We start from the raw sequence: 12,447 nt of genomic DNA, 5'->3' as shown, positions 1-12,447 counted from the left end.
GTCATTTTTACTGCACTTGGATGCCAGCCCTAAAATAAGCTTCTTGAAACAGTTCATTAAAGGAATTTCAATGACAAAGCCAACCTTTATCCATTCACAGAGGACTTCAAGCCTCCTTTTATAGCACAGAGATTACTATATTTGGCCAAACCTAGATAACATTAAAGCCATTATCACTGCAGTGACACACTATAAATAGCAACAGTAATGCAAAACACTTAAAATTCTGTCTGGGAAGCATGATAGATAAACAAAATTATCTATGCATAATTTAGGGCTTGTCTATCAGACATAATCTCATTCATGATAACATGAACAAATTTAGTTACATAATTCACCTTGTTGTTTACCCAAAACTACTTGCATAGTCTTGGGAACTCCTTTCCTGATTGCTTTTGACAATAGACTTTATATTTAACACACACACATATGTGGGAAAGGTCAAATCGTGCTCTGAGGTTCTGGATTTGTCAAAGTTAATTCTCATTCAATAAGTCAGGACAGGAAAATGTTTCATTCTCTGTTTAAAGGTTCTGTTCATGTGCATTGAAAAAGAGTGGATTAACCTCAAACATTTGCATCTTTGTTTTGTCACCACACTAAAATTTTCAGAAGTACATGATCCTGAAACAAATTTTGCTGCCAAAAATTACAGGAAATTATATTTTCGTTGTGGATAAATTAGTCTCTGAACTTTACTTTCCATAACAATAATCAGGAGATTATGGACTCATTTGCAGGAAGTCCAGATAAAAAGATTTGCTCAAAAAAGATTGTCTTTTACCCATTCAGGTCAAAAGGACCACAGTTATTTACATTTAAAAAATCATCTTTCCCTTATGGAGAGACAGCCCACTCTCTAAGGGAAGTGTACCACAGTAAGCAGTAAGATTGAAGGATCATGGCTATGCTTTACAGACTTACTGCTGGTACTTGAGGAAGATCTCTTCTACACAGGTTTAAATTCACTTCTTTTTTCTTCAACAAACAGAAAAGAAAAAAAAGAGAAGTGTGCAACCTCTATTTCTAAAAAAAAAAAAAAACACCAACAAAAAACAAGAAAAAAAGAAAACCTGAACCATGTAACCTAGAATCTAAAACTAAGCATAAAAAGCAGATCTGTAAAGTTAAGGACATTTCATTTTTAAACTAGAAAAGAAAGCCTACACACATTAACTTCACATAATTTTAGATTAACGTTTTCTGCTGGTAGAGTGGTTTGGGTTTGGTTTTTAATTAAAATTAGAGGTGGTCCCAAAAGCCCAGACCCAATCATCCCTGAAAATTAAAATATTTAATCTTGTCTGGAAGAGAATTTAGTAAGCCACTTCTCCCACACAAAATGTCAAACCAGGCTAAGTGCACAAGGCTGTGCTCTGGTGCCTCCTGAGTTCAAAGGACCCAACATAAACCCATCTGGATGGAAACCTCCAGAGCCTCATAACTTCCATGTTGACAGTGGGTTTGGAAAGCAACCTCACTCTGAAGATCCAGTAAAAATCAAGATGTCAGGTTCCAAGCTTTAAGATGACAATCAAACTTTTAAATTAATAGTTAAAAAAATTCCCATCCATTATACTTTCATTTAAAAACTGCCTTTAGACACAATCTTGGAGAATGGGGGAGAAAAGAATCACTGAACAGAGTTGATGGAGAAGGAAAACCCACAGCTCTTTGCAAACACACAGACCTTCCCACTCCTCTGAACTGCAAAGGAAATGCTCCTGCTGATAAATCATCAACAGGAAGCCAGATTCAATGGCTGGGCACAGCACCCTTGCACTGACTTCACATACTTCTCAATTGCCTTGACACAATAACCTTTAGCTCATAAAAACTAAGCTCTTATGACATTTTTGAATAGTGACGAACACAAAACAGAATTGCTTGGAGCGTTCTCATCTCAAAAGCCTCCCCTTGAGCATTTCCCTGCACAAAGTAAAGAGCCTGCTTGCTTTTATTCAGCCAGTTCATTAATCAGCATCCCTGAGATGCTACCTCCCCCCTCCATGGTGTTTCTGTGTGCATGTAATGCTTCAAAATCATCCACAGCCCTTCCCACTAGAGGTGGTTTCAGTGCACCCAGGCAAGAGCCAAGGCTCCATGCTGAACTCCTGGTGTGAAATGAGTCATTTGTTCCAAATCATGTTTCCTTTCTTCAATATTCGCACTTAGTTATTCATTTCCCTAAAGTACATGAAGATGAGATGTTCCTGAGTTATTTTCTATTTGCTCTCAGCATACACACTATTTTATTCCTATTTCTTATCTCACTTTCCCAGCCTTTTCCATGATTTCAGTGGGCTGTGATTTAGGACCTCACAGGCATAGACAACAAAGCCCACACTTTGAGGAAGATATGATTTAAGTTGTTTCCTCTTAAGATCTTTTGAGACCTTAGAGTCCCTTTGCACTGGAGCTGGTTGGCACCTGCAAGGGCCTGATTCCTAAACTCATTACCATGAGGAAAATGTTAAAATGACTCTTAAGCTGCAGAAGTAACACTATTACATAAATGCCTGTGTTATTCAATAAATACGCAAGATGTGAAAATTAAATGTTTGCAAGTGTTCTGTTAGCTACCCATCAGGAACTGACTGGTGCACATACCCATTTATGTATTTGTGTTTCACCTCTCATGTTTCTTCACAGCCATAGCTGAAAATCATAGCTCTTCTCTCTTTCTATACTCTTAGCCATGTGCCACTTTTTGATGCATCTTTTGAGATCTCCATGTCTCCATACAAGCCATTATCTTTGGTCTATTTTTTTTTCCAGTCACAAATGTTACATCAGATTTCCCTTCCCCCTTTAACATTTTTCATTTGCAAACTTAGTTCATTATTGTTTATTTAGTTTTTGTATATGTAGTCACATAAAATTTCAAATCAGTATGATCCTAAAGAGACAATCAACTTTACTAAGGTTTGACTACTGAACCACTTTCAAACCTGCAAAATAATGACATATGGAAATTGATGTGGAAGATTAAAATACCATAGCCTTATGGCATGCTAATGAATTGCACTTAGTTTGAATGTCAGGTTGACCTTTGAGTAATGGAAAAAAGTAATTCACAATCAGCATCTATTACAAGAAATTTACACACCTACTTGAACCACTCAGTGTCATTAAGGAAAAAAATGAATGTGAAGACACAAAATTTACTGCAGCACAAAGCCTGTGGATGGCCTCTTCCCCTCCCCTACATCACCATGCACATATCCTTTATTTTTCATCACTGAACTGTTATTGTCTTTGATTTCTGATACTGTTTTTGTCTCCATTGTATTGCTAGTGGATCTTTATCTCTTTACTGAGTCACAACCAAAAAAACTGAAGGGCTGAATTCCATCCAAGCCAGCACACAGACTCTCCCTGATTTCAGTGAGTTTTATGTAAGACTCTACATTCAACACTGAGCAAGCTCCCAATTTTTTGCTTGTACATTGCCTCTCCCAGCTACCCTCAATGCTAAGGTAATGTCTTCAAATGCATCAGAATTTCATGTGGATTTTTTCACGTCAGCTGTTGGAGGGTGCAGTATGTTAGAAACTCACTTTTATTTGTTGAGCATAAAGTATCAGAAGATATAATTCAGCAACTAAAGCTGCATGAGAGAGAAAGGCTACACAGGGAGTTCACAGGAAAAAACGCTTCTTGCAAGGGGAGATGGAAAAGGGAAGCTCTCTGTCCCCAGTCCCTTTGTCTCAAAAGAAGCATTTATAGACTGACAGAGCTGTTACACAGTTCCAGGACCTGACTTAGCTGAGACATTAGTGATGTCCAAAGAGATCAGATACACCAGCAGAGGTGAAATGCATTAAGATTAGGTTAAACTTTGCAACTGCAGCCTATAAAGCTATCGAGCCCCTGAAGTACTACTTTATTGTCTCTTCCCTGGGAAACTGGACAGTGGGAGCCAGGAGATGTTCAGAAGCTCCTGGGCCTGGACTACCCCAGCAGCACAGGTTGTTTGATTTTGCATGACTTGCCAGAGACTGGATATCAAAGTCTTTTCCTCATCCAGGTAGACTGAGCAGCAACACATTGCAGTATGACTGAGCAGGTGTCAAGGCTGTCACTAATGGACCCCTTGCTTGTAATTCCAAACTGCCAGAAACCCCTCCAGAAAATCTACACCTTAGCCAGGCTCTGCAATTCACCCTGTGGGAAGTGTTCCTAATTTTTTGCATTCCATCATCTCTTATCAGAGGGGTGCTTGTAACTGTCCAGAAATAACTGACCCCCAATATAACACCTTCTCAAAACCATCAACACTTACTCCAGCAAAGAAATAAGGAGGGAAAAAAAAGAAAATGTAAGGAAAGAGATCACTTCAAGTCACTTCTCAAAGGAAGATATTGTTTGAATGAGGCAATCCTCCTACCATCATATAAACAATCTTTCAAAAGTCAGCTAGCAACACTTCAGAGTCTTTACACTGATTTTGGAGGATGAGGCAATCCTCCTACCATCTTATAAACAAACTTTCAAAAGTCAGCTAGCAACACTTCAGAGTCTTTGCACTGACTTTGGATTATGTGTCACTGACATCTTCATCCCTGGGTGTTCAGGGCCAACCATTGGGAGGGTCCCTCCAGCCCCATGGCTGGGAGACAGGCTGCTGTTCTTACCTGACATTGTCATGCTTCTGGATGTAGATCTTATGAAACATCATGTCTTCCTGTTTGGCATTAATGTCAGCTTTCATCTCCATGGCAACATGTCGAGGAAGTACAGAGAGCAGGAGACGCTCCTGTGGAGTCAGACAGATGAACCAATTAAAACACCTGCTGCCCAGTTAACAAACACACTTTGTTCCTTACTGGGGAGAAATGACTCATCAGTTTGGTGAGAGATCAGTACAACCAAGCAAAATGGGCTCCATAAACCCAGAAGATGATCCCCTAACCAGTCCTATGCAATTCTGTTCCCAAACCCACAATAGGAATTCAATGGTTTTAGAAGAAAAAGTATTATTTTTCATTCCAGACACTGGGCTTACAATTTGTGGTTGCCAGTTCTTGCAAATGAAGAAACCATGCAAGTCAAAGAGTGTCCATGCACAATTCTTGGAAGGACTCTGACAAATGAGATTGTCTGACCTCCCACGCAGTCTCTGCACACCACCACAAAGTCTTCCTTCACCTAACACCAGAGGAATGATACCCCAACACCCTTGGGCACTATTTAAAATTCCTTCCTTGCTTATCTAATTATCTAAGCACATTCCCCCAGCAGGCACAAACCTGCTTTTAGCAGCTAAAATGTCGTAGAAATGCCTGATAAAACCAGCATGAGAAGTGCTTCTGCTACACTTTAAACTGCTGTTAGTGCCCAATTGCATTAAGATCTGTAAACCCACCCACTCACCTACAAGAGTATTTTCAATAACCACATACCATCAACAGTTTGTGGCCCTCCTTGCCCCTCAATTGGCACTTTCATTTACTGATTGTAGCTTTTGTGTGACTTTTGTAACATTATTTTGCAAGCTGTTCCTACAGAGTATGCAAAAATTGACAAAATTATGACTTTCTGGTGATTTTCCTAAAAACTCACATAAAAACAAGTGCTTGTTATTATTCTAAATTTGGTGCCAATTTCACAGAGAAATTATAGCATTTAAATGTGCAGGTAATTTGTGCCCCAGGGATGCATTTGTGTATATCAGGAATGACACCTGAGAATTCTGCCCAGAGCTTCATTCTGTTCCCAGTCACACCCTGTGAAGTTCAGGAGGTTTTGCTATGGCTCATGAAGGTGGGGAGCATCTCATTTGGGATCAGCTCTGCTGTGGTCTGGTCCAACCTGCAGGCAGTGCTCTGGAATAGCTGAAGAATCCCAAAAGCTTGTGCCACTCTTTTCTGTATTTTTCTTTCCCTGCAGCGAGCAGGAGGAAGAAAAGGGCCTTCCTTCTTGATGACACAGAGAGAAGGTGGTGCAAAGGAAGGTCCCCAGTCTTATCTAACGGCTCGGTAATTCTCGACAACACAGGGAGCAGCAGGGTTCAGACACAGGCCTGACTCAGAGGGGTCAGCAATCCTGTCCCAGGTACTCACGTCACCAAACCACTTGCCCATAATGCAGTTATAGGCACATTTCTGGTTTCTAATTCCTAGTTTTAACTGAAAGTTCACCTTTTATTTCTTCCTCTAAGGAGAGAAAGGAACCCTGGGGGAACCAAAGGAAGATGAATTCACTGAAAATGTGCTCAGCGTGCACTGAGACATTTTATAGTCTGTAGCACTGCCCAATATTTCTTTTTCCCCCTTCAGTGTGCACCTTAAAGAGACTGAGTCTGCCTTCAGTCTTTGAAGAGACAGTAATACCACAGAAGATGTGTTGGAGGGATTTCTATCTCTGCTTAAAACTGCAGCAGTCATGAAAAGACACTTGTTTTTTAAAGCACTGTCACCGTCACTAGCATACCGCAGGTGCTAACAGTTACATATTCTTTTTTTTTTAAAAAAAGCAGCTCATGAATCATGCACATGTACTTAGGCTTCCGTCAGCTATTGGTGCACTCCTTGAGTGGAAAAGCACAACACATTTGTATGCTTTCCAGAGTAAATGCTGTATACACTGTTGTCATTTGCATATTCTAATAGGCATCCTCAAATGTGTGAAAGCTGCTATTTTATGTGTGATTTTACACATCCTCTAAATAACTCGGGAGCTTTACGGGAGGTTCGGGGGCACCCACAGGTTTGGAACATTCCCTGTGGGCGCATGAGCACGGAGGGTTTACTCACTTCCAAAACAGAGACAGGAGCCTGAGTGTCTGTTACGAGCATTCCAGGAGATTGTCACCTACACTTCCGAGTAGCTTTTACTTGAGAGCCCCCACCCCTACTCTTTCTGACACCACAGGCATTGCCAGATTAAATCACCAATATTTTCAAGACACTTGAGATCTCCAGGAGCTACACTAACACTGCTCTGAACTAATAATCAGGGAATAAGATAGGCTGATCAGGTGAAACAAATGCATGTGGCACAACATCCCTTCATGCAGCTACTAATTAGGAAGCTGAGCTGTGTTACAGAGCTGAGCATTATCTTTATTCTGTTTGCTTGGAGTCATCACAATCACTGAAAATAACCTCTGCAGCTAACAGGAGAAGGCTATAACAAGTGCATTTGTAAGGCATAAGCCACATGAAAAGGCCTTCAAAACAACAAAATCCCTGTGTTTTATTTCAAATGGAGCAGAGAAATTAGGGTCTCCACTAGAGAACAATTTTCATTTTAATACAATAACTAGAAAGTGCTGCAGCCCTTTCTGTAGAATCCCATATTAGGCACCAGTGAGGTGACCAGGACTGCTGTATTACAAGTATAATAAGGCAGAATTCTGACCTGATAAAAATACAAGAGCAAATCCGTATATAATTCTCCCTTCAAAATAATATGCAAGTATAGTTCCACTGAATTATACATTAAACAACTGCATCCCAAGGAGAACTAGTCTCTAAAACAGGCACATAGATGAAGGAGTTCAACACAGATCTACTGTGTTTACACACGTACACATGGATATATTTGTGCATGGGCACACACATTCCCACAATGTCTCTGCAAAGAAATTTTAACTATTTATGAAGTCCTCTCCCAAGATGACCTCAAATCACTGTGAATATTTAGTATCTTAAGATTATCCATTTCTCCTCAAGTTTAGTAACAGTTACATTTTACCAAAAGTGACGCTGAGATGAAAAAAAAAGGAGAGAACAACTTTACAGAGACAGAAGACAGGCAATGCTAGAATTAAGACAGTTCAGTCCCAACAACCAATCTCTTACTGAAATGCTATTTGCTCCCTACACAATGTGGAGAACACCTGATTTTTCATCCAAGAATATTTCGTTCTGGGCAAACAACAGCGATTCCTGTTATGGCTCTGCCCTAGGTTATCTCAAGTAATGAAATCACAAGTAATCTCTTTTCTGCATTGGATATTCTGGATTTTCTATTTACTTTCAGGCTAATTTTGGGTGCTGGTAGATGCTTAATAAAGGAAAATACAAGGTCAATTGCCTGAGAAAGTCTGCTTCCCTTTAAACAAGAACAGCACACAGGAGCACCATCGATCTCCAGAAAAAGACAAGCAACTATAAATAACAATGTTGGGCTTTGCAGTTGTGTTTTCCTCCACCCCTGTTTGGACATGTGGGCTGAGCTGTCCTTATTTGTGTCTGCTGTCACCTCGTGCTTATCTCAATGCATTATGCATAGAGTCATCTGAACTGAACCTGGAGATCAATGTCAGTGCAGGCTGCAGCAGCAAATAATCTCATTAGGAATCTCCAGCTGCCAGGACCCGCAGTTACTGCTGCAGGCACTGAAGAGCACTTGGCAGTGACTGGCTTTGACCCATGTTTTTCTGATGTCCTGGCTTTCTTATGTATGGTATAGTACTTCCTGGGGAAGGGAAGAAGAAAAAATCATGAAGATAGGGCGTTTGTCAAGACTCTTCCAGGGAGCTGCTTCTGAGACAGAAGTGCCCAAATCTAGCACACCACCAGCATCTGAGCCATGCTGCTAAGGCAACCTCTCAGCAGGGAGGACAGAGCTGTAATCAGTGAGTAAAATGGCACATTCTCTTGGCTCAATTCTTTCCTCTACTTCAAGGTGTGGAAGGAGGAGTGGCTGCTTGTTTCATCTTTCTGAGACAATATTCGTTGCAAAGGAAAAAGGAATCTTGAGTGTGAATCTTGTTTTCATACAGAAAGTACCAAATAAGCACATGTACACACAGTAAGGATTGAACAGCAGCTATGTCAGCCAGAGGTACCTCATGAAACACTGCCAAAACACAAATCCATAGATGCAGATGGGCTGAGACATGAAGGAAAATGAAAATGAGTTGCCAAAGAGATGCAAAGACTCCCCAGCTGATTAATTCCCCTGACCTCTCCCCAAACCCACAACCACGCTCTGAGATATCTCCCAAGGGATAAATGGAAGTCCCATTCCATGATTCATTTCAAATTGGACTGAACAGACCACTATGAGATGTAGTGCAGGGCAGAGATGTGTGTTAGCAAGGGAATAGTTAAGCTGTCCCAAGAGACCTTCTGTGTCTAATTCTGAGACACGAGAGATTCATTACAAGGGAGCCCACAAATGAATTAGGGGAGCAGATGCATTCAGCACCCTGACAGCTAAGCTGTATGTTGGCAGCAAGAGGGCTTTTTATAGCAAAACACCAATGAAGCTGATGATGAATCTTACTATTTGAGCAAACACAATTCATTTGAAGCCAGTAAGATATAGAGAGGTGTGTAAGCAGGTAGGAACCTTCAGAAAAGGAGGGAAGAGGACCTTCTTTGGAGGCATCAAGGAACATTACATTGTGTGGACCAATTCTTGCCTGCCTTACAGCTCCCTTTTGGCAGTGGCTTGGCTGACAATCATGCCAGGCTTTAACCTTACAAGGAGGGTCAGTCCAAAGCCTGTGTGTTGCATCTGCATTTAACACTTGGCAGCAATGATGGACGCAAAAAAACTATGCAGACTCTTTGTGTACTGTGTAATTTTAATCCACAGAGAACATGCCACTGGATATGTTGCTTGTCTCTGGAAAAGTCCATCAGAGTACTGGACAAGAACTACACCCTTTCTTTCAAATCTATAAAAATCCTGTCCTCTAACAACAACCTATTTGTGCCTGGATTACTCATGAAGAAAGAAACCTGCAAGTGCCATCCTACCGGAACAATTTGCATGCTAATTCTGTTTCAGTGTTTTCATGTTTTATTTCCAACTGTTGCTCTTACCTGCTGCTGGTTTTCTCTTTGAGAATGCAGCCTGGCTTGTATGCATTCCCTGGTCTCCTGAAAAGCCTGTCTTTGGGACACCTCTGCTGGGTAGTGGGTACACACGCCTACAATGTTTGTACACGAGAAGATGAGAACATTGGAGACCAGCTGAAAAAAAAAAAAAAAGAGAGAGAGAGAGAGAGAGAGAGAAATACTTGGTTACACTTTGGAAAACTGCCATTGGTAACAAAGCACCAGCCAGAATCCAGCACTTTCCATGACTCCTTAAACCAACACATATTTAAACCTCAGGCTCTTAATTTCAATGTATTTTACCTCTCTAGTCTTTGAGATATAAAACTTCCATATATGACCTCAAATATATGTTCTTTCCACTGGGTACTACTAAAAGGTACAATTCCACTGGTAATTCTGCAATCTTGCATTTGGTTATCTATTATCTGGGAACTACTGAGACACAAATCAATCTAAAAGTGCATCATTGCTCCATCACTGGAAGTCACCTATAACTCACACAGAGAGATCTGGCAGAGGAACACTAATATTTTCATGTTTGTGTACTTACATATCTTGCTCAAAAACATTTCAAAGGTACATTAACCATTATTTTGAAATAGTGCTTGGAATACTGAAGGTAAAGTGTTGGTATTCACAAGATTTCAGAGCAGTATTTATAATCTAGTTCCAACTCAAGATTTTATGTTTCTGGATAAAAACATAAGTTTTTTACATTTCTATGCATGAGTACAGAAATGAGTTGCTAAGTCTGAAGCATACTTCAGCTGGACAAGCATGAACGAAGAGCTATGTCACTCTTCTACTCCCATGCATGTTATGTTTTGTAAGGAAGCAGCCACATAACTTTTGCTGAAAACTTGTGTTGCAACCTTTTATTTCCCAACTATTTTTTAATAAAAAGGAAAAAAATATTCATGCCCACTGCTGGTATTTGTTTCAAGCAAAATCCTCAAAGCCTGTTCTGATGGCTTAATGTAAACATTTCCCTTAACAGAGGCCAGTCCCAGTAGGACTTTTTGAGACTTGCACAAGCTGCACTGGACCACCCTTTGAGGACAGAATTATTTGAAACATTTCTCATCTCTTCCAGGGGAAAAGACTGTCAAACCTCTAAGATTTTTAATAATACAGATCTTTGCTCTATTCCCTAATGAGCCTGAATATATCCTTTGCCTTTATTAATTTTTTACTTGCAGAATAAAAAAAGCAGTTTCCTGCCCAGCCCATTCCCTGAAAATATGGAGACACTCTGGATGGCAGGAGAGCTGCAGGACACCCCTCAAGCCCTGAGCTCACAGGGGGTGCTCAGGACTCCCCAGACCAACTTGGACACTGTGAAAGAGAGAGGAGCTGCCCCCATCTCAAACATGGACTCACATCCCAAGAGTAACAACTTCTCCATAAAAATCTGACTGGTATTATTCCAGCTGTTTGATGACGTTCACATGCTAGGGACAGCGACAATTCTTTTATTGACAGTTCCGACTGGAAACAGGACTTAGGCAGAAAAACCTCATCTTTCAGCTCAAAATAAGCAACACCATCAACTACAGCCAGAGGAGGGACTCCTCTCTGTGGCTGGCTGCCAGTAGATGGCAACACTCCAACTTCCCAAGCTCCTGCATCCAAGCGCTGCATTTTGGGCCGTGTCCCCACAGTGAGTTCCCACATTCGTGTCCCACACTACAGTACAAGGACCTGCAGGTCATGGACACCCCCAGGTGACTGTCAGAACCCACAGACCACACAGAGGTGTGATGAAGACGCAGGTCACACACGTGGACATGAAATAAGTCCCAATACTAAACTCACACATCCCCTTCACAATTGTAGTCTCACTCAGCTCTTTCTAAGCCTGGCTGGATCCTTCCAGATCCAAGGTTCTCCATCTCTCTCCCCCAAGCTCATCACACACCAGTCAACCCCCACCCAAATCCTGCCCAGTTAACCCGAGCCAGTGCTGCATCCAATGGGCATTTGATGCTATTTTTTGGTGATAATGATGACATCTAAAGATGAAAAATCCCCCCTAGCATAAAAAAAACCTTCAGACAGTGCTTATTCTATTGGAAAAAAAAAAAAAAACATAAAAAAGGTGTCAAAATAGGTGTTTCCTAGGATTTACTATGGTTCCTACTCCATGGGTGCAGTGATTGAGACTCTCTCCCAATGAATAGAACTTCTACAAGTTCAATCTGGTTAATATGGGCTCAAAGGGGTTAAAACTAAGCAGCATTTTTGCATGTCCAGATTATAGCAAGACTCCCAAATCCTCGCTATTGGAGTTGTGCAGTGATTACAAAATTTGTAAGGGAATATAAAATTATACAAGCATGTATGATATATTTTGAATGGATAAAACTGAGAACAAAGAAGGTTTTAAGGAAATAAGCAGTTTTCTGCTTTAATCCCAAGACTCTGAGATTTCATTTCATTTACAGTCACTAGCACAAATCCCAAAAAACCTCCCCAAAACAGTGACTCAAGTCTTGCACCAAGAACAGGAGACAACCGTTGGTTTAGATGCCAGGCAACATATCAAGAATTGATTCAGCAGAAAGAGGAACACCTCAGTCCTGAAAACAAGCTCTTTTTAGGTCTTTCTGGACCAACTGGTGCTGTGCCAACAAAAAGCCCCCCC

The 12,447-nt window shown here is 40.8% G+C and overlaps 1 protein-coding gene and 1 long non-coding RNA gene across 2 annotated transcripts in view; one reads left to right on the top strand and one right to left on the bottom strand.

Moving 5' to 3' along the window:
• Positions 1-12,447, top strand: part of LOC137476932 (uncharacterized) — a 541,698-nt gene that overhangs the window by 392,421 nt on the left and 136,830 nt on the right. The window lies entirely within an intron of this gene.
• ADCY5 (adenylate cyclase 5) overlaps positions 1-12,447 on the bottom strand; it is a 204,061-nt gene that overhangs the window by 73,022 nt on the left and 118,592 nt on the right. The window contains exons 2-3 of the mRNA XM_068195390.1: positions 9,786-9,935; positions 4,638-4,759 (exon numbers count right to left, since the gene is read on the bottom strand). Coding sequence (XP_068051491.1) covers positions 4,638-4,759; positions 9,786-9,935 — 272 coding nt within the window. The remainder of the gene's footprint in view (positions 1-4,637; positions 4,760-9,785; positions 9,936-12,447) is intronic.

The sequence above is a fragment of the Anomalospiza imberbis genome, chromosome 7 (assembly GCF_031753505.1).
Source record: "Anomalospiza imberbis isolate Cuckoo-Finch-1a 21T00152 chromosome 7, ASM3175350v1, whole genome shotgun sequence".
Classification (NCBI taxonomy): Eukaryota; Metazoa; Chordata; class Aves; order Passeriformes; family Viduidae; genus Anomalospiza; species Anomalospiza imberbis.
The sequence above is the reverse complement of the archived record's forward strand: the minus strand, read 5'-3'. Positions and strand labels throughout refer to the sequence as shown.